Source organism: Pan troglodytes, chromosome 13 (genome assembly GCF_028858775.2).
Source record: "Pan troglodytes isolate AG18354 chromosome 13, NHGRI_mPanTro3-v2.0_pri, whole genome shotgun sequence".
NCBI lineage: Eukaryota > Metazoa > Chordata > Mammalia > Primates > Hominidae > Pan > Pan troglodytes.
This window is the reverse complement of record NC_072411.2, coordinates 54,224,259-54,247,457: the sequence shown is the minus strand read 5'-3', so window position 1 is coordinate 54,247,457 and position 23,199 is coordinate 54,224,259. Positions and strand designations below refer to the sequence as shown.

Below are 23,199 nucleotides of genomic sequence, written 5' to 3'. Positions count from 1 at the left end.
TGAGACCAGCCTGGGCAACATAGTAAGATTCTGTCTCTACAAAAAACTTAAAAATCAGTCAGGCTCGGTGGTGAGTGCCTGTAGTCCCAGCTGCAAAGGAAGCTGAGGCAGGAGGATCACTTGAACCCAGGAGCTGGAAGCTGCAGTGAGCTATGATCACACAACTGCACTCTAGCCTGGAAGACACAGTGAGACCCTCTTTTAAAACAACAACAACAAAAAACCTCTGTGGTATTCCCTTTAATGTAGATGTGCAAGTTACTAATTCTCCCAGTTTTTATTTGTCTGAAATGTCTTTATTTCCCCTTCATTCTTGAAGAATACTTTGACTGCGTACAGATTTCTACTTGGTCATTATTATTTTTTTAACTGCCTTCATTACCATTGTCTTCGGGCTTCTACTGTTTCTGTTGGGAGGTTAGCTGTTGGCTCTTAATGTAATTATTGCTCCTTTGAAGGTAATCTATTTTTCCCTCTGGCTGCTTCTCCTCATCCCACTTGATTTTTAATATTTTCTACTTATATGTTTATAAATTTTACTGTGATGGGCCTAAGGGTAGATTTTTTTTTTATTTATCCTGTTTAGAGCTTTTAGAGATTCTTGAATTTTTAACTTATTTTTCATCAGTTTTGGGACAATTCTCAGCTATTATCTATTCAGATACTAACCCTCAGTCTCTCTCCTCTTCTTCTGGGACTTCATCTATACCTATGTTATCCTTTATCACTCTTAACCATTTGCCCTATATTTTCCATCCTTTTGTCTTTTTGTGCTTCATTCTCAGTAGTTTCTTTTATGTAATATGTCGAATCTAAGTTTTAATTTTAATTATTCACTTTTCATTTATAGGATTATATTTGGTAAGATTTTCAAGTCTTTTATTTTCTATAGCTCCCAAAGCTACCAATCGTGTCTTTTTACCTTCTTGAGCATGGTAAACATACTTATTCTAAAATCCACTTCTGGCAGGGCATTGTGGCTCATGACTGTAATCCCAGCACTTTGGGAGGCCAAGGCAGGTGGATCACTTGAGGCCAGGAGTTAGAGATCAGCCTGGCCAACATGGCAAAACCCCATCTGTACTAAAAATATGAAAATTAGCCAGGCATGGTGGTGCACACCTGTAATCCCAGTTATTCGGGAAGCTGAGGCACAAGAATCACTTGAGCCTGGGAGGTGGACGTTGCAGTGAACCAAGCAAGACTCTGTCTCAAAAAATAAAAAATAAAAAAATTCTATTTCTGATAACTCTAATAAACCTTGAGAGTCTGTTTCTGTTGTTTATTGTTTCTGCTGGTTCTCAATTGTATTGTCATGTCTCTTTGGGTACCTGGTTCTTTTATTGTATACTGGACATTGTATCTGAAAATGTTTATAAAAATAATTTGATGTCTAGGATAATACCACCATACTGTGGCTGGGCGCGGTGGCTCAGGCCTGTAATCCCAGCACTTTGGGAGGTGAGGCAGGCGGATCACTTGAGGTCAGGAGCTGGAGACCAGCCTGGCCAACATGGCGAAACCCCATCTCTACTAAAAATACAAAAATTAGCTGGGCATGGTGGCATGCGAGTAATCCCAGCTACTCGGGAAGCTGAGGCAGGAGAATCGCCTGAACCCAGGAGCTGGAGGTTGCAGTAAGCCAAGATTGCGTCACTGCACTCCAGCCCGGACAACAGAACACAACTCCGTCTCAAAAAAAAAACAAAAACAAAAAACAAATCATCTTACTGCATAGTGTATTTATTTACCTTCAGGCAAGCTGTGAGACGCTAGCAACTATGAATAAACAATCACATTCTGCAGATTGGGACTACGTAAAACTAGTTCCTGTGAGAACTAATCTATTTCCTGTTCACCAGTGTTTCCATGGCTCAGCCTTTTGGGGTTCATAGGTTTACCATAGCTACTCTGCTACTTGCAGGTCTTAGACTTCAACTTTTACTATCCTAACTCCATGAGGTTATTGAAAGCACTCATCAGACTCTTGGCTTCTCTTCTCTAATTAGCAAATGTCCCTGGGGGAAAAGTCACTGTAAAAAGAGACAAGCTGGCCGGGTGCGGTGGCTCAAGCCTGTAATCCTAGCACTTTGGGAGGCCGATGTGGGCGGATCACGAGGTCAGGAGATCAAGACCATCCTGGCTAACATGTCTCTACTAGAAATCCAAAACATTAGCCGGGCATGGTGGCGGGTGCCTGTAGTCCCAGCTACTTGGGAGGCTGAGGCAGGAGAATGGCGTGAAGCTGGGAGGTGAGCTTGCAGTGAGCCGAGATCGCACCACTGCACTCCATCCTGGGAGACACAGCGAGATTCCATCTCAAAAAAAAAAAAAAGAGACAAGCTTACATTTCTGGATTTTCCACTTCTCTCAAATATTGCCCTAAAAGTCTTATTTTATTTGATCTTTGATGTCTTCAAGCAAAATTTTTAAAGTTTGGTTTGGTTTGGGCATTTGTCCAGCCTTTCAGGTTGTCCTCAGAAGAGCTGGTCCAAATTACTTGGTTCCTAATTACTGGTTGTAGAAGTTGATCTGGGAGTTAGGCATTTTAGATGTAGTCAGCTAAAGATAAATACAGAAGTTTTGGAGATTGCTAACCATCACCTTATCCTCAATCTAATACTTTTTTCTGCAAACTCCCAATTATTCAGGAATGTAAGCCAACTGAGGGCCAATCAGGGACTTTGATTCTGCTCTAGAATGAATAAATTGGAAGTGGAATGTCAGTTCTCATGATCACTGTGAAATTGGGTATTCTGCAGTGTCTCTATATGTTTGACAGGCATCCTTTAGGCTAAAATTGGCCTCTAGCAATGGATAGACTCTCCCTAGGTGTTTGCCTCATAAAATTAAAGCCTAAATTGATTCTTGATTTGCACATTGTAATTATACCACAATCGGTGGAAGGAAGTTTCTCTTTAAAGAAATATTCAAGCTAATATATGACAAAGGAATGATAAAACTAATATATCACCATTTACATCCATCATGAACTAACAGAAGAAGCCTACCTAAAAAATATAGAACCTCAGTCTGATCAAACCTTCAATACAGCTACTATTTTACAGGAAATAAGAATGACACTGTTCAAGTTAACAATCTTAGACAGAACTCCTTGTTTTCTGAAAAAGTATACATTTAATCACAGAGAAGTGTTCTTAGCCTTGCTTGTGTCCTATACCTATCACTTGGACCAAACTATCATATGTGCATCCCTACATCCAGTCCTGGTGGTGGCAAAATGATTGGCAGCTACACCAGAATTTGGTGGAAAATGAAGGAGCAGTTCTTTAAAGGAAATAAGGAAGAAAACATCAGATATGTACCACCAACAATATGATGGAGACACACACCTTTTTACATGTACTTTATTACATGATGAAAGAGGGAAAAGGAAGAATTATCTGGGATAGTTGCTTAGCAATTTGAAAAAAAAATTCATTACTTTTGACAAAACATTAAAATGAATTCTGGGGATCAGAGTTAATGGTGGAAATAATTGGCCAGGCATGGTGGCTCAAACCTGTAATCCTAGCACTTTGGGAGGCTGGGGGGAGAATCAATTGAGCCCAGGAATTTGAGGCTGCCATGAGCTAGGATTGTGCTACTGCTCTCCAGCCTGGGTGACAGAGTGAGACCCTGTCTCTTTAAAATAAAAAAGGTGGAAATAATTAAATCATAGTAATCTAAAAGAAAATATATCTGAATATTTTTCTGAATTCTCAGTAGGAAATTCAGAGAAAACCACAAAACATTAAACACGTTCTTTTCTTCTAAATTCTTCACCTAACAGATTTAAAAGCAATTATATAGTTGTGCCCATAAACATACATAAAATGCATAAATACATATTTAATTGTATGTGTATATGTAAAGTGTATGTATAAAATATGTCATTGGGCCTATACATATAAAATTATAATATACTTTCCAATATCCCTTATAAATAAAGAGAAAAAAATCTTCAGTAAAAACTAGAAAACTGTATTCAGCAGCATATAAAAAGGATTATATACCACGACCAAGTGGAATTTATCCCAGGGATATAAGGTTGGTTCAACATATGAAAATTAGCCAATGTAATATACCATATAAATAGAATAAAGAGGAAAAAATTGTCATCTCAATAAATACAGAAATAATATTTATCAAATTCAACACCATTTCATGATTTTAAAAAAACAACCTAATAAACTGGGAATAGAAGAAAACCTTTTTTTTTTTTTTTTTTGAGATGGGGTCTCACTGTGTCACCCAAGCTGGAGTGCAGTGGCACAATCATAACTCACTGCAGCCTTGACTGCTTGGGCTCAAGCAATCCTCCTGCCTCAGCCTCCTGAGTAACTGGGACCATAGGCACATGCCACCATGCCCAGATAACTTTTGTATTATTTGTAGAGACAAGGTCTCACTTTGTTGCCCAGGTTGGTCTCAAACTCCTGGGCTCAAGCAATCTTTTTACCTTGGCCTCCCAAAGTGCTAGGATTACAGGCGTGAGCCACTGCACCAAGCCGAAGGGAACTTCCTTAACCTCACAAAGGGCATCAGTGAAAAATCCACAGCTGGCTGGGGACAATGGCTCATGCCTGTAATCCCAGCACTTTAGGAGGTGGAGGCAGGTGGATCACATGAGGTCAGGAGTTCAAGACCATCCTGGACAACACAGCGAAACCCCGTCTCTATGAAAAATACAAAAAAATTAGCCAGATGTGGTGGCCCCCACCCTGTAATCCCAGCTACTTGGGAGGCTGAGGCATAAGAATAGCTTGAAACTGGGAGGCGGAGGTTGCAGTGAGCCAAGATGGTGCCACTGCACTCCAACCTGGGCCACAGAGCAAGACCCCGCCTCAAAAAAAAAAAAAAAAAAAACCAAAAGAAATATCCACAGCTAGCATTGTATTTAATGGTAAAAGACTAGATGATTTTACCATAAGATTAGCAACAAGGCAAGGATATCCACTCTTGCCACTTTTATTCAACATTGTACTAGAGATTCTAGCCGGGGCAGATTGGAAAAGAAGTAAAACTAAATCTATTCTCAGATAACAAGATATTGTATATAGAAAGTCCTAAAATTTTCACTAAAAAACTATTGGACTTAATAAATGAGTTCAGCAAGTTTGCAGGATGTAAGATCGATATGCAAAAATCAATTGTATTTCTTCTAACTTGCAGTAAGCAATCTGAAAATGAAATTAAGAAAACAATCCCATCATAATAGCATTGAAAATAATAACATACTTAGGAATGAATTTAATGAAAGAAGTGAAAAACTTAAATTCTGAAACCTATAAAACTGTTGAAATTAATTAAAGAAGATTTAAGTGAGTGGAAAAACAACCCATATTCACGGATCAGGAGATTTAATATTGTTAAGATGGTGCTATGGTTTGGATGTGGCAATCCTGACAAAACTCAAGTTTAAATTTGATTTCCAGTGTGCAGTGTTGGCAGGCAGGACCTAGTGGAGGTGTTTGGGTCACAGGGGAAGATCCCTCATGAATAGATTAATGCCCTCTCATAAGAATGAGTGAATTCTCACTCTCCCAGGAATGGAATGGTTCCTAGGAAAGCAGGTTGTTAAAAAGAGTCTGGCTTCCTCCGTTTATCTTTTGCTTCGTCTCTTGCCACATGATCTCTTTGCACATACCTATGCCCCTTCTGTTTCCTACCATGAGTTGAAGCAGCATGAGGCCCTCACCAGATGCAGTTGCCAAATCTTGAACTTTTCATCCACCAGAATCATAAGCCAAATAAATCTCTTTTCAAGTTACCCAGCATTCAGTGATAGCAACACTAAACAGGACTAAGAAAAATGGCAATAATCTCCAAACCGATCTACAGATTTAATGCAATTACTCTCAGCATCCAGCTGGCATCTTTGTGGAAATTAACAAACTGACCCTAAAATTTATATGGAAACTCAAGGGACCCAGAATAGCTGGAACAATCTTTTAAGAAGAACAAAGTTGGGGGACTTCCCAATTTCAAAACTTACTACAAAGCAACAGTAATCAAGACAACGTGCGGCCAGGCATGGTAGCTCACTCCTGTAACCCTAACACTTTGGGAGTCTGAGGGGGGCGGATCACTTGAGGTCAGGAGTTTGTGACCAGCCTGGCCAACATGGTGAAACCCACCTCTACCAAAAAATACAAAAATTAGGTGGTCATGGTGGTATGCACCTGTAGTCCTAGCTACTCAGGAGGCTGAGGTGGGAGAATTGCTTGAACCCAGGAGATGGAGGTTGCAGTGAGCTGAGATTACACCACTGCACTCCAGCCTGGGTGACAGAGTAAGACCCCCCCAAAAAAAGTGTGATGCTGGCATAAGGACAGACAGAGAGATCAATGGAATAGAACTGAGAATTTACTCTAAACCCTCTCATTTACAGTTATTACCTGCCTGCAAGGATCCCAAAACAATTTAATGGAGAAAAATAGTCTTTTCAACAAACAACAATGGGACAACTGTATAGCCACAGGCAAAAGAATTATTTTCGACTCCTACCTCATACTATACAAAACTTAACTAAAAATGGATCAAACACCTAAACATTAATGTCAAAATTATAAAATGTAAGAGCTAAAATCTTCTCTGTTTTTGAGACGGAGTTTTGCTCTTGTTGCCCAGGCTGGAGTGCAATGGCACGATCTCCGCTCACCACAACCTCCGCCTCCTGGGTTCAAGCAATTCTCCTGCCTCAGCCTCCCGAGTAGCTGGGATTACAGGCATGTGCTACCACACCCAGCTAATTTTGTATTTTTAGTAGAGATGGCATTTCACCATGTTGGTCAGGCTGGTCTTGAACTCCCGACCTCAGGTGATCCGCCCACCTCGGCCTCCCAAAGTGCTGGGATTATAGGCATAAGCCACCAGGCCTGGCCTAAGAGCTAAAATCTCCTAATCTTAGAGGAGAAGATAGGAGTAAATCTTCATGACCTTGGATTCTGCAACATTTTCTTAGATACGACACTAAAGGCATGAGCAAGAAAAATAACAAAAATAGATAAATTGAGCTTTGTCAAAATTAAATACATTGGTATGTCAAAGGATACTGCCAAGAAAGTGAGCCAAGGGCAATGATTCATACCTGTAATCCTAGCACTTTTGGAGACCATGGCAGGAGGATCGTTTGAGCCCAGGAGTTCAAGACCAGCCCAGGAAGCATAGTGAGATCCCAGCTCTAAAAAAAAAAAAAAAAAAAAATTAGTTGGGCTTGGTGGTGTGTGCCTGTAGTCCCAGCTGCTTGGGAGGCTAAGGTGGGAGGATCACTTGAGCCCAGGAGGTCAAGGCTGCAGTCAGCTGTGATTGTGCCACTGAACTCCAGCCTGGGTGACAGTAAGACCCTGTCTCAAGAAAAAGTGCAAAGACAACTCACGGAATGGGAGAAAATACTAACAATTCATACATTGGACAAGATTGGACAAGGGCTTGTATCTAGAATATATAAAGTACTCCTATAATTAAATAATAAAAAGATAAGTAATCCAATTTAAAAATGGACAAAGGATCTTAAGACAATTCTCCAAAGAGGATATACAAACAACCAATAAACATTTGAAAAAATGCTTGACATCATTAGTTGGCAAAACCACAATGACATACCACTTCATACTCACTAGAACGGTTACAATCAAAACGACAGATAAATACAAGTTTTGGTGAGGATGTAGGGAAATCAGAACCCTCATACACTGCTGGTGAGAATGTGATTGTTCTGTTACTTTGAAAAACAGCCTGGCTCGAAAGCTACCATGAAGCAGTTCCACTCCTAGGTATACAATAAATGAAAATAAAAACATATGTCCACACAAAAACTTGTACCTGAATGTTTATAGCAGCGATTTTCATAATGGCCAAAAGGTAGAAACAACTCAAATGTCCAACAATTAATGAATGAATAAACAAAACATGATGTATCCACACAATTAAATATTATTTGGCCATAAAAAAGAATACTGATACATATGACAACATAGATGAACCTTGAAAATATTATGCTGGCTGGGCACAGTGGCTCAGGCCTGTAATTCCAGCACTCTGGGAAGCCCAAGGGGGATGATTGTTTGAGGCCTAGAGTTTGAGACCAGCCTGGGCAACATAGCAAGACCCCTCTTCAAAAAAAAATTAAAAATTAGCCAGGCATGGTGGCATGAGCCTGTAGTCCCAGCTACTCAGGAGGCTGAGGCAGGAGCATCACTTGCACCTGGGAGGTTGAGGCTGCAGTAAGTATGATTGTACCACTGCACTCCAGCCTGGGCAACAGAGCAAGACCTTGTCTTAAAAAAAAAGAGAGGGAGAGAGAGAAAGAAAACATTATGTCAAGTGAAAGAAGCCAGTCACAAAAGACCACATATTATATGATTCCATTTATATGAAATATCCAGAATAGGCAAATCTATAGAGATAGAAAGTAGATTAGTGGTTATCTATTGTGGGAGCAAGGAGTGGGAAGATTGAGGGGTAAAAGCTAAAGGGTACAGGGTCTTCTTAGGGTGATAAAAATGTTCAAAAATTGATTGTGGTGATAGTTGCATGTATCTGTGATATATCCAGCTGTATGCTGTAGATTTAAAAACCATTTAATTGTATACTTTAAGTAGGTAGATTGTATGTGATTATATCTTAATATTTACCAAAAACATTTAAATGTTAAAAAGTGAGCCCTTTTCATCAAATATATCACTGTCAGATCAATAACATTAGTGCAGAAAGTGCACTATGTAATCTTGAGTGCAAATGTAATCTTGAAAGTCTAAATAAAGCAAAATCTGGGGAGAAAGTGAAGGAGTCTGAACTTACTTGGGATTACACTTAAGGAAAGGGGAATACATGTAATTTCAGTTAAAAAAGAAAAGCTTTAACTTACTTTATTGCCTTAATACTTAGTGATAGAAAATGAGTTGGTGATTTTGCTACTTACTTACAATTTAGTTTAGCTGAATGTATCATGAGAACCTGAATCCAGAAAATAAGATAGTCCCAGAAGTTTGGAAACATATTATGTCTCTCTGATAACTAGGGTCAGAATCAGCTTGTGGTAGGTATGGACATTGAGAGATATTCCCCTGTTAATGCATTCGGACTTTGTTCCAAGTTAGCTATGAAGCTAGCATGAAATAATGAAACTTATGTTTTCAATATTATGACTTGCTGTGGATAGGTCAAATTGTAAGCTTTGAATTTTTTGTTTTGAATGCAATATAAAAATGGATGTGAACTCTTTTTTGAAAATGACAGATGGTTTAACTTTGATTCGTCGGTGTATATTATGGAATAAATATGGAACCCTAGGATTACTTTTGATGATATATGATCCCGGTCTGATCCTTAATATCCAGTTGTGTGCTGTAGGTTTGATATTTTAAAATAAAATTGCAAAATGAAAACCAACCCACTTACCATTTGCAGAAAACTGGTATATATGCAAGAAAGCAACTTGCTTTGAGAGCCAGAACAAAAGACCAGGGTGTACAGGGACTTGAGAGTCTATAATCAGGATACCTTGCTCTATCAGGAATAATCTCTTCTGAGCAACCTGACCTAAGGTTCTGTTTCAAAGTCTTAATGTATCATCATGTGCACATGCCACTAGAATTATGATGTAACATCAGGAAGAGGTTTCTCCGTAGAAGAGAATTTGGCTAATGAAGACTAGGATTTGTTCTCATTGAGAAAACTGGTGTGCTACATGACTAAACACAAAATATTATCCAAAAGTTTGCAAAACAATAATGCCTGGAGATTCCAGCATCCTCCCCCAAGAAGAAGTCATATCCTGGCAACCTACCTCTGTTTTCCCAAATAAAATTAACACTTAAATGTCTTTTAACTTATTTCATCTGTAATATTTTCATAGGGATTATTAGGAGAGACAATACAATGCACCACCTGACCATAAGACTCGACAGTAGGGCTAAGCAAATGGTGAAGCTTGTGCTCTGCTGTGCTTCCCACACTTGCTTCTTGATTCTCTTTCCCTCATTTTACTACCCACACCTCCTTTACCTTGATTCCATTTCAGACTCCACGCTGCCATACTTTCTGTTTGGGAAGAGAATTGCTTAATAAACGAATTCAAATTAAGATGCCAGTGACCTGAAGTTGTCCCTCTATGAAACTTCGTTGTATTTATTTATTTATTTATTTATTTATTTATTTATTTATTTATTTATTTCGAGATGGAGTCTCCCTCTGTCACCCAGGCTGGAGTACAGTGGCGCGATCTTGGCTCACTGCAACCTCCGCCTCCCGGGTTCAAGTGATTCTCCTGCCTCAGCCTCCCCGGTAGGTGGGATTACAGGCATCTGCCACCATGCCCAGCTAGTTTTTTGTATTCTTAGTAGAAATGGGTTTCACCATGTTGGCCAGGCTGGTCTCAAACACCTGACCTCAAGTTATCTGCCCTCCTTGGCTTCCTAAAGTGCTGGGATTCACATGGTCTGGTTAGTCTCCCAAAACTCTAGTTGAAATTTGATTTCCAATGTGGTTAGTCTCCCAGCATATTAGAAAAAATTACAACTAAACAATAAACCTAACTTTATTAGGTGCTCATTGTTAATATAGCTGTAAGTGCTTAAATAAGAAAATGCCATCAACATAGAAATAAGTGCGGTGCAAAGATATGGCTGAAAAGTAGAAAGAAAACAGGCCAGGCACCCTCGCTCATGCCCTGTAATTCCAGCACTTTGGGAAACCAAGGCAGGCGGATCACCTGAGGTCAGGAGTTCGAGACTAGACCAGCCAACATGGTAAAACCCCATCTCTACTAAAAATACAAAAATTAGCCGGGCGTGGTGGCACATGCCTGTAATCCCAGCTACCCAGGAGGCTGAGGCAGGAGAGTCACTTGAAGCCAGGAGATGGAGGCTTCAGTGAGTAGAGATGGTGCCACTGCACTCCAGCCTGGGCAACAGAGCCAGACTCTGTGTGGAGAAAAAAAAAAAAAAAGTAGAAAGAAAAGGCATCATGGTGCATTGGCCACACTTTTTCCATTTAGCAATCAAGAAGAGCTATAAACAGGGAAGGCAGCTAGGATCATTCTATGAAGTGAATTTCTTCCCACCTATATATGAGGAAGGGAATCGAAGACAATGTTGAATTTTTAATGAAAATCAAAGCAGTTGCATCACAAGGAATGAATCTGGGGAGGAAATATATTTGGTTAGTGAATTTGTTTTTTGATCTGGTTTGTGAAATGGTTTCATAATGCTTTTATTTTAAATGTCCATGATGATATCCAAAAGATTAAACACTTTTCATAGGTTTATGGGCCATTTCTGTTTCCGTTTGGTGAAATTTCTGGTCATTTCTTTTGACTGTCTTGCTATTGGAGTGTTTGTATTTTTCTTATTAAAATCACAGGAATTCAGCCAGGCACAGTGCCTCATGCCTGTAATCCCAGCACTTTGGAACGCCAAGGTGGGCAGGTCACTGAGGTCAGGAGTTTGAGACCAGCCTGACCAACATGGTGAAACCCCCTCTCTACTAAAAATACAAAAAATAGCCTGTAATTCCAGCTACTTGGGAGGCTGAGGCAGGAGAATCGCTTGAAGCGGGAGGCAGAGGCTGCACTGAGCCAAGATTGTGCCACTGCACTACAGCCTGGGAGACAGAACAAAACTCTGTCTCAAAAATAAAAATTAAAAATAAATAAATAAATTTTTAAAATCACAAAAATTCTCTATACATTTTGGACTAATCCTTTATTGGTTATACGTGCTGCAATTATCTTCTCCCAGTTTATGGTTTGTCTTTTCACTGTCTTCATGGTGTCCTTTGAGGAATAAAAGCTCTAAACTTAAATGTAGTTGATTCACCATTTTCCCCTTATTTTTTACACTTCTCTGTTTTAAGAAATCTTTCCCCATTATGATGTTATAAAGATAACCAATTTTGCCTTCTGAAAACTCAATTGTATTGTTATTCCATTAGGTCTCTAATCTGTCTTTCTTGTGTGTATGGTGTGAAGGGGTGCAATTTCTTTTTTTCCCATATGTTTATCTATTTGTGGCAAGACCACTCTTTCCTTGTTCATTTGCAAGATAATCTCATTCATGTATCAAATATCCGTATTTGCAAGGGTCTATTTCTAGGCTCTCAGTTCTGCCCCTTAGTCTTTTTTTCCTGTCACTGTACAAACACCACATAATTTTTTTTTTTTTTGAGACCGAGTCTTACTTCGTTGCCCAAGCTGGAGTGCAGTGGCATGATCTCGGCTCACTGCAACCTCCGCCTCCCAAGTTCAAGTGATTCTCCTGTCTCAGCCTCCTGAGTAGCTGGGATTACCGGTGCCCACCAGCACCCCTGGCTAATTTTTGTATTTTAACTAAAGACAGGGTTTCATCATGTTGGCCAGGCTGGTCTAGAACTCCTGATCTCAGGTCATCTGCCCGCCTCAGACTCCCAAAATACTGGGATTACAGGTACGAACCACCACGCCCAGCCAACACCACACCATTTTAATTGCTACAACTTTATAAAATGATTTTATAACTGATAGGTTAAGTATGCTCCTTCTTATTTATTTTCTTTAAGAGGGTGTTGGTTATTACTGGCCTTTGCTCTTCCACATAAAGTTTAGGATTAGTTTGTTCAAATTTAACAAAGTAAATACTCTGGGATATTGATTGGAATTATATAAAACCTATAGAGCAATTTGGGGAGAAATGGCATCTTTACAATATTGAGTCTTTCAACCAGGAACATGGCATCTCTCCATTAATTTAGTTGTTTTTTTGTTTGTTTTGTTGTTGTTGTTTGTTTTTTGTTTTTTGTTTTTGTTTTTTTAACCAGGCTCATGGCTTCAAGGTCTTTTAAAAATATGTCTTTAAATTAAATTGTATTATTTTATTTCATTTTTACTTGTGTATTTATTTATTTATTTATTTTTAAGAGATGGGGTCTTGCTCTGTAGCACTTTGGGAGGCTGAGGTAGGAGGATCTCTTTGAGCCTAGGAGTTCAAGACCAGCCTGGCCAACATGGTGGGGTCCTTTCTCTAAAAAACATTTGTTAAAATTAGCTAGGCATGGTGGTGTGTGCCTGTAGTCCCAGCTACATGGGAGGACAAAGTGGGAAGATCATTTGAGGCTGCAGTGTGCTGTGTTCTCACCACTGCATTCAGGCTGGGTGACAGGGTGAGACCCTATCTTAAAAAAAAAACAAGATTTTATAACACTCTTCTTATATTTATTCCTAAGTATTTAATATCTTTAATGCTGTTATAAATATTATTTTAAATATTTTTTATTTTTGAAGCATTTGTTGATGGTTTACAAAAATGCAATGTATACATTTTTTTTTCAACTAACACTTTGCTCATGGAAACAATGTATAAATATTGATGTGGCTAGCAACCTTGCTTAATTTTTAAAGGTAATTCCAATCAGTAATCCGTAGATTACTTTGGGTTTTTTATGTCGACAATCATATCACCTGCAAAATAGTGGGCTTTCTGTTTCTTCCTTTTAATCTCGATTCCTTTTCTTTCTGCCTTTCTGCTTTGCCTAGGATGGCCAGTACATTGTTGAATAGCAATAATTACTGTGGCTAACCTTGTCATTTTCCTGATCTAGAAAGTGTACTTTCATTGTTTCACAAATAACATTTGATGTCTTATTTTATATATAACCCTTGTCAAATTTAGAAAGTTCTCTTCTCTTCCTAGTTTTCTAAGAGTTTTACCATAAATAAATGTTATTAGCAAATACATTTTCTGCATTTATGAAGATAATCATATATCTCCATTAAGTTGTTAAAAATATAAATTAAATATTATATTTCGTTAAACCCAATTTGGTAAGGAGATATCCCCTGTCTCTCTTTTTTTCTTTTTTAACCAAGTTCCCAAGAGCTAAAAAAGGATACATCCTCTTTTTTAGCTGGATTCAATTTGCAAATAGTTTGTTTAGGGTTTTTGCATTTCAATTCATGAATGATATTGCCTTATAAATTTCCCTTTTTATACTGTCCTCTTGCGTTTTTCTTTCCTTTTTTTTCTTTCTTTCTTTTTTTTTTTTTTTTTTTTTTTTGAGACGGAGTCTTGCTCTATCGCCCAGGCTGGAGTGCAATGCAATGGCAAGATCTCATCTCACTGCACCCTCCACCTCCTGGGCTCAAGCGATTCTCCTGCCTCAGCCTCCCAAGTAGCTGGGATTACAGGTGTCCACCACCATGCCCGGCTAAATTTTGTACTTTTAGTAGAGATGTTGGCCAGGCTGGTTTTGAACTCCTGACCTCAGGTGATCTGCCTGCCTTGGCCTTCCAAAGTGCTGGGATTACAGGTGTGAGCCACCACGCCCTGCCTTTCTGAGATTTCTGTCTCACTCTCTGGAAGTCCTTGATACCCCAAGTTCTGTCCCCTGATTGCTCATGCCAGAAAATGGTTGACTTTCTGTCAGTCTTAGCTGCTTTGTCTGCAGTCTAGGCTTGAAGCCACACCACAAGAAAACAGGAAATTCACCCCATGCTGGTCACATCTTCCAAGTTTTAATTTCCCTCCAAAATGTGCTGCCTTTTGTTCACTCTTCAGAACTCTCAGGTAGTTAGTTGGTTTTTATGTTTTTATCTGAGGGAGTTTCAGTCTGTTAGGAGCTTATGCCACTATGCTAAAAGAGGAACTTTTCCATATCTTCAGTTTCAAAGTCATATTTAAGAAGCAATGTTAGCTGAACAGATGCTTACAATTTATTGACAGTTGACATAAATAAAGTATGCCCTGGCACACCATTACACGTTTATTGGTGAGATAGTGAAAGAGCTTTCTCCCGTTATTATAGCTATGCCGTAGCCGGACTAACCTACTTGCAGTCGTTTTAGGGTTGTTCCTAAAGGCAATAAGGGTTGTGAATAAGCTGGGGATGATTCTGTCATAAGCCTTTTGGATGTCCCTTATAGCATAGTCCCCTGTAAATCGCTGATTGTCAGCATGAAGAACTAGCCCCTTTGAGACTGTTCAGAACCTCTTGCTTTTTCACGGTCACCAATCACTAATGGATTTACAATGTTGTGGCAACAATTTCCCAGAGCAGACATCACTTTAATAGTGCTTTCTAGATGGCAGAGGTCATTTACCTCAGAGACACTTCAAAAGTGTTCATTGCTGTATTTAAAAAAAAAAAAAAAAAAGGATGGAAGGCGAATTGCCTGAAGGCTGCACAAATCACTGTGGTTAATGTATGATGGGATAACCAAGGTCCGTAGGAGTCCTAATAGCATGTTAGAAGGCGACTAATGACAGATCGTATAGGATGTTGGACATATATTTAAATGCCGACTTGTCATAAACATTATGTTTTTCATTGTTCCCAAGTTTACTAACAAAGTAATCTCAATAAAATCTGGCAAGTTTGAAAATGTTCTAAGATCCTTATTTTGGCCTGTAATTCTGGTAATAATAGTTATAGGTAGGAGATGGTGAGAGAAGGCTATGCCCTTTAGATCTCAGATCTTCTCGTTGTGTTGCTTGAAATAGGTATCTCATGTCATGTTTAAGTATATTTTATAACAATGTGTTATATATAAAGTTTTGGTGCCACAAAAGAAATAGCACTAGAATATAAAATTTTCTTTTTAATTCTCAGCAAGGCAAGGTACTTCTATAGAAGGGTGCGCCCTTACAGATGGAGCAATGGTGAACACACATTTGGACAAGGGAGGGGAAGGGGTTCTTATCCCTGACGCACGTGGCCCCTGCTTCTGTGTCGTTCCCCTATTGGCTAGGGTTAGACTGCACAGGGTAAACTAATTCCAATTGGCTAATTTAAAGAGAATGACAGGGTGAGTGCTTTGGTGGGAGTCAAGGCAGAGCAGGTAGCAGGTAATCAGAATGAGTTAGGGTGGAGCAGGTGATCGGAATGAATTAGGGTGGAGCAGGTGATCGGAATGAGTTAGGGTGGAGCAGGTGATCGAAAAAGGTTGCTTTATGAGGAAGTTAAGTTTAAAAGTAGAAGGCAAAGAATTGAACATACTGACATATTAACTCTTTGAAAAGAAATTTAGAACTCATATCTAACAACTGTTTCTCAAAATGTGGCCCAATTATTTTAATGCATTAAAATCTCCTGTGGTGTTGCTAAAAATGCACATTCCTAACCTTACCTCAGCCCTGCAATATCAAGACCCCGAATAGGAGGGGTAGAAGGGATGGGACCTTTCTACTTGAGTTTTGTCACATTCTTCTAGGTGAGTCTCACTCACATGAAGGAAAATAATTATATTAGATTCTCAGAAAGATTTCTTCAGTATTGAGATCATACAAGAAAGAAATGTCAAGCCATGAAAACGACACAGCCAATCTCAGAAGGCTGTACATACTGCATGATTCCAATTATATGATATTCTGGAAAAGGCTAAACTGTAGAGGCAGCAAAAGATCAGTGGTTGTTGGCTGGGTGTGGTGGTTCACGCCTGTAATCCCAGCACTTTGGGAGGCTGAGGCGGGCAGATCATGAGGTCAGGAGATCGAACCATCCTGGCTAACATGGTGAAACTCCGTCTCTACTAAAAATACAAAAAAATAGCTGGGCATGGTGGCAGGCACCTGTAGTTCCAGCTACTTGGGAGGCTGAGACAGGAGAATGGCATGAACCCGGGAGGCGGAGCTTGCAGTGAGCCGAGATCACGCCACTGCACTCCAGCCTGGGCGACAGAGTGAGATTCCGTCTCAAAAAAAAGATCAGTGGTTGTCAGGGGTTGGTGGAGGAAGGGATGAATAGGTGGAATACAGAAGATTTTTACAGCCATGAAAACATTTTATATGATATTACACAGAGTACACTACATGGTGGATCCATGCCATTATACATTTGTCCAAACCCACAGAGTGTGCAACACCAAGAGTGCACCGTAATGTCAACTATGGACTTTGGATGATAATGATGTGTTCATGTAAGTTCATCAATTGTAAAAAATGTATCACTCTGGTGGGATATTTTGATAGTTGGGAGTTTGTGTGTGTGATGGCAGGAGGTATATGGGAAATTTCTGACCTTCTGTTCAATTTTGCCATGAACCTAGAACTAGTCTAAAAAATGTCTTTTTAAAAAATCATGGTAAAATGATTTAGTAAGTTCTGAAGGTTTTTTTCTTTTTATTTAATACATTTACTATATGCCTCCAAAGTTCAGAACATTATGCTAGGTGCTGAGGAAATAAAAAGATGACTAATATGGAGGTTTCTGTAGTCAAAGTGATTCTGTTCTGCTAAGGGAAGAGTAGAGTGCCCAGAATGGCTTGATTAAGAAAAAAAATAAAGTACTCAAGGTTCTAACTGCAGTTATGACTTGGAATGAATTTAAAACCCCCACCTCATATCTAATGAGTTTCTCAAGAGATCCAGATTCCAAAAATGTTAATGAGTGACCACATTATAGATCCATCTCAGAGATAGCTATAAAAGCTGAGACCAAAAAAAGGAATTCCGAAAGATATTTTAAAACAGAATTTTCAGTGTCTTAGTTGGGTTCCTAGAAGCGGAGCTTAGACAGGAATTCATGTGCAAGTGATTTACTGAGAGAGTGCTTTCCTGAGACATTGTAAGGGAGTGAGGGAAGGGGAAGAAGCGAGTCAAAGGTGTGGTTTCAGGAGATGTCTAGGCTCAGCTTCAGCCTGCGTAGGTACAGAGAGCGCCAGAGCATGGAGCAAGTAGAGCACTTCACACAGAGGTTTTCCTGCCTGGAGGCAAGAGGGCTGGGCTAGTATACACTCGCACAGTGACTCATTGGCCATGGGCCACCACCAGCCGCCTTCCAGGCTTTCTAATCATATCCTGTCAGCCAAGGGTAACGCCCCTCACTCCCTCAAAGGGTGCAGCTGTGAGTCAGGAGCAGCCAGTACTCACAGTGGCTGGGGTTGGGTGCACTGCCCAGTAAGGGGATCAGGGAGGACACTGAAGGCATCTGTCACATAAAGAAATGAACTGTCACATAAAGTTCAATGAAAAGGTTCTTCATTGCCTTTCCAGTTTTAACTGTTCTTATTCCTTTTTATCAGCTGTTTTCATAATTTTAGTCTCAGGAATTATCTTCGTTTCTAAGAATTATTGAGGCCCCCAAAGAGCTTTCTTTTATGTTGATTTCATCTGTTGATATTTACCATAATTGAAATTAAAACTGAGAAACACTGAAAAGATTGATTCATTTAAAAATCAGCGGTGTCTGAAATGATTCATCCTCTATGCTGGACACTCTTCTGTCCAGGCTCTGCAGTCAGGCTGTGCGGCTTCAAATCTTAGTTTCATCCCTTACCTGCTATCTTCCATTAGCATCTTTGTGCTTTAGTATCTTCATCTTTAAAATGCACTTTGTAAAAGTTAATTATTAGATTGTTGAGAAGATAATGAGATAATCCACACCAAGTGCCTGACACATAGTAAGCACTTCACAAATTTTAGCAAATACTAGCTAATATTTTCATTCCCTCACTATACCTTTCATTAAGACCTCAATTACCTTGTGTCTACAGAGTTCCATCAGTTTCCTGCCTGGCTTCTCCAGTTTCTCACCATGTCTCCCTCCATCAAAACATAGTAAACAGACTTATACACATACTTTTTCAAATGATTCCACACATATATACATATATACTAGAGTTTTTGTCCTAAAAAGTTTTTTCATCATATTATCTCTCTGCTCAAAGTCATTATTTCCATGATTTAAAACAAAAATCCCTATGTTAGCTTGCAATTCAAGTGGTTTCACAGCTTGGCTCTTCCTAGTCTTTCCAGTTGTGACTGTTGTTATTCCTTTGTATCAACTGCTCTCATAATTTTGCTCTCAGAACTTCTCTTTGTTTGTAAGAATTATTGAGGCCCCCAAAGGGCTTTCTTTTACGTTGATCATATCTGTTGATATTTACCATATTTGAAATTAAAACTGAGAAACGTTGAAAAGATTGATTCATTCAAAAATAAACATATTACATATTATCATGAACACCATAGGTTTTATTAAAAAATAAAGATGTTGAGCCATCTTTCAATTGTGTTCGCAGCCGCCGCCGCGCCGCCGTCGCTCTCCAACGCCAGCGCCGCCTCTCGCTCGCCGAGCTCCAGCCGAAGGAGAAGGGGGGTAAGTAAGGAGGTCTCTGTACCATGGCTCGTACAAAGCAGACTGCCCGCAAATCGACCGGTGGTAAAGCACCCAGGAAGCAACTGGCTACAAAAGCCGCTCGCAAGAGTGCGCCCTCTACTGGAGGGGTGAAGAAACCTCATCGTTACAGGCCTGGTACTGTGGCGCTCCGTGAAATTAGACGTTATCAGAAGTCCACTGAACTTCTGATTCGCAAACTTCCCTTCCAGCGTCTGGTGCGAGAAATTGCTCAGGACTTTAAAACAGATCTGCGCTTCCAGAGCGCAGCTATCGGTGCTTTGCAGGAGGCAAGTGAGGCCTATCTGGTTGGCCTTTTTGAAGACACCAACCTGTGTGCTATCCATGCCAAACGTGTAACAATTATGCCAAAAGACATCCAGCTAGCACGCCGCATACGTGGAGAACGTGCTTAAGAATCCACTATGATGGGAAACATTTCATTCTCAAAAAAAAAAAAAAATTCTCTTCTTCCTGTTATTGGTAGTTCTGAACGTTAGATATTTTTTTTCCATGGGGTCAAAAGGTACCTAAGTATATGATTGCGAGTGGAAAAATAGGGGACAGAAATCAGGTATTGGCAGTTTTTCCATTTTCATTTGTGTGTGAATTTTTAATATAAATGCGGAGACGTAAAGCATTAATGCAAGTTAAAATGTTTCAGTGAACAAGTTTCAGCGGTTCAACTTTATAATAATTATAAATAAACCTGTTAAATTTTTCTGGACAATGCCAGCATTTGGATTTTTTTAAAACAAGTAAATTTCTTATTGATGGCAACTAAATGGTGTTTGTAGCATTTTTATCATACAGTAGATTCCATCCATTCACTATACTTTTCTAACTGAGTTGTCCTACATGCAAGTACATGTTTTTAATGTTGTCTGTCTTCTGTGCTGTTCCTGTAAGTTTGCTATTAAAATACATTAAACTATAAAAAAAAAATAAAAATAAAGATGTTTTCCAAATTCAACAAATTTCATGAAAAGAGCATCACTTTCACATTTGCAAATCTCTTTAATATTTGGCTTAATAAAATACAGCTGCATTCTCATATCTGCTTCTGCATTCAATATGTTACAAATATGTTGTTTTGGTTCAAGTATATGAAGAAAATCTGGCCTCTCACAGATAAGTAGTTGGAACAGGGAGAGAAGTAGTTTAAATCTTTATGGTTAGCTATAGATATTTTTCTACGATACAACACTAATATTCAAAAAATGGTAGTTTCTCAAAGGTTAGCTGCAATGAGGAATCTGTAACCGTATCAATGGTCTTTCCATGCTCTGTTATATTAAAATCCGTTTGGCTATTTTGCATTGTGTGAGGATACTTGTGCATGATTTTGATCTTACAGACTCCCTGACGGGTCTCAGGCATCCCAGGGTTCCTCAGACTGCATTTCAAGAACCACTGCTCTATACGAACTCTCTGTACTTCTCGTTCTAAAATGTACCTGGGATTTTGTTTTTATTCAGGTATGGTGAGGTCAACAGGTCAGGCAGGAGACAATTGTCACTGAAAAAGATAATTTGTTATTCACAGCTCTCAAGAGAAGGGGGCACTCCATTCCATGCAGAGCCACATGGGGAAGCCACCAGGGTCAGTTAGGCAGCAGAAGATGCAAGGAGGAGGCATGGGCAAAAGCCTTTATTGTGGTTTTCATGTGAAGGAATGTGCAAGGCAGGATAAGGAGCTGGGCAGGCTTAGGATTGGATAGCTTGAATAATTTGGGCGGGCTCTGGACTATAGGGGTGGTCTCTAGTTGTCCAGTACCTGGCCCTAGGGTGGCTGAGGTCAGGAGGACACTGCAGGAGTCTGATGGAAGGAGGAGCTGGGGGTGTGGTTGGTTTGTATATCAAAGGCATTCTCAAAGCCAAGCTGTTTGCTATCTCTAGGAATTTGCTATCCCTGAGAGGGGCAGTCCCTCCCTGAATCCACAAAACCCCAATATGTCAAAGCCTCACAAAATATAGAAAATGAAAGACATGATTAATACACCTCTCAGGTTGGTTTAATTACTTTCCCATAATATACCAGATATATTTTTTTTTTCACTTTTTTAAAAATTATACTTTAAGTTCTGGGATACATGCGCAGAACGTGCAGGTTTGATACATAGGTATACACATCCCATGATGGTTTGCTGCACCCATCAACCTGTCATCTACATTAGGTATTTCTCCTAATGCTATCCCTTCCCTAGACCCCCACCTCACAACATGCCTCAGTGTGTGATATTCCCCTCCCTGTGTCCATGTGTTCTCATTGTTCAACTCCCACTTATGAGTGAGAACATGCAGTGTTTGGTTTTCTGTTCCTGTGTTAGTTTGCTGAAAATGATGGTCTCCAGCTTCATCCATGTCCCTGCAAAGGACATGAACTCATCCTTTTTCATGGCTGCATAGTATTTCATGGTGTATGTGTGCCACATTTTCTTTATCCAGTCTATGATTGATGGGCATTTGGATTGGTTCCAAGTCTTTGCTATTGTGAAGAGTGCTGCAATAAACATACGTGTGCATGTGTCTTTATAGAATGATTTATAATCCTTTGGGTATATACCCAGTAATGGAATTGCTGGGTCAAATGGTATTTGTGGTTCTAGATCCTTGAGGAATTGCCATACTGTCTTCCACAATGGTTGAACTAATTTACACTCCCACCAACAGTGTAAAAGCATTCCTATTTCTCCACATCCTCTCCAGCATCTGTTGTTTCCTGACTTTTTAATGATGGACATTCTAACTGGCATGAGATGGTGTCTCATTGTGGTTTTGTTTGCATTTCTCTAATGACCAGTGATGATGAGCTTTTTTATGATTCATATGTTTGTTGGCCACATTAATGTCTTCTTTTGAGAAGTGTCTGTTCATATCCTTTGCCCACTTTTTGATGGGGTTGTTTGTTTTTTTCTTGTAAATTTGTTTAAGTTCTTTGTAGATTCTGGATATTAGCCCTTTGTCAGATGAATAGATTGCAAAAATTTTCTCCCATTCAGTAGGTTGCCTGTTCACTCTGATGACAGTTTCTTTTGCTGTGCAAAAGCTCCTTAGTTTAATTAGATTCCATTTGTCAATTTTGCTTTTTGTTGCTATTGCTTTTGGTGTTTCAATCATGAAATCTTTGCCCATGTCTATGTCCTGAATGGTATTGTCTAGGTTTTCTTCTAGGGTTTTTATGTTTTTAAGTCTCACGTTTAAGTCCTTAATCCATCTTGAGTTAAGTTTCATATAAAGTGTAAGGCAGGGGTCCAGTTTCAGTCTTCTGAATATGGTTAGCCTGTTTTCCCAACACCATTTATTAAATAGGGAATCCTTTCCCTATTGCTTGTTTTTGTAAGGTTTGTCTAAGATCAGATGGTTGTAGATGTGTGGCATTATTTCTGAGGCCTCTGTTCTGTTCCATTGGTTTATATATCTGTTTTGGTACCAGTACCATGCTGTTTTGGTTTCTGTAGCCTTGTAGTATAGTTTGAAGTCAGGTAGTGTGATGCCTCCAGCTTTGGTCTTTTTGCTTAGGATTGTCTTGGCTATATGGGTTCTTTTTTGGTTCCATATGAAATTTAAAGTAGTTTTTTCTAATTCTGTGAAGAAAGTCAGTGGTAGCTTGATGAGGATAGCATTGAATCTATAAATTACTTTGGGCAGTATGGCCATTTTCACAATATTGATTCTTCTTATCCATGAGCATGGAATGTTTTTCCATTTGTTTGTGTCCTCTCTTATTTCCTTGAGCAGTGGTTTGTAGTTCTCCTTGAAAAGATCCTTCATATCCCTTGTAAGTTATATTCCTAGGTATCTTATTCTCTTTTTAGCAATTGTGAATTGGAGTTCACTCATGATTTGGCTCTGTTTGTCGATTATTGGTGTATAGGAATGCTTGTGATTTTTGCACATTGATTTTGTATCCTGAGACTTTGCTGAAGTTGCTTATCAGCTTAAGGAGTTTTTGGGCTGAGACAATGGGGTTTTCTAAATATACAATCATGTCATCTGCAAACAGAGACAATTTGACTTCCTCTCTTCCTATGAATACCCTTTATTTCTTTCTCTCACCTGAATGTCCTGGCCAGAACTTCCAATACTATGTTGAATAGGAGTGGTGAGA

General features: G+C 39.3%; 2 protein-coding genes across 2 annotated transcripts in view; one reads left to right on the top strand and one right to left on the bottom strand.

Annotated features, from left to right (window-relative positions):
* FMNL2 (formin like 2) overlaps positions 1-23,199 on the bottom strand; it is a 474,212-nt gene that overhangs the window by 430,692 nt on the left and 20,321 nt on the right. Inside the window, exon 3 of the mRNA XM_054679872.2 lies at positions 7,094-7,186. Coding sequence (XP_054535847.1) covers positions 7,094-7,171 — 78 coding nt within the window. The 5' untranslated portion in view covers positions 7,172-7,186. The remainder of the gene's footprint in view (positions 1-7,093; positions 7,187-23,199) is intronic.
* LOC107966142 (histone H3.3A) lies at positions 18,972-20,044 on the top strand. Its single transcript, XM_016949824.4, has one exon. The coding sequence runs from the start codon at positions 19,095-19,097 to the stop codon at positions 19,503-19,505; it is 411 nt and encodes a 136-aa protein (XP_016805313.1). The 5' UTR covers positions 18,972-19,094; the 3' UTR covers positions 19,506-20,044.

Excerpts from the sequence above, each read along its gene's own strand:
- LOC107966142 (XM_016949824.4), top strand. The coding sequence starts at position 19,095 with ATGGCTCGTACAAAGCAGACTGCCCGCAAATCGACCGGTGGTAAAGCA.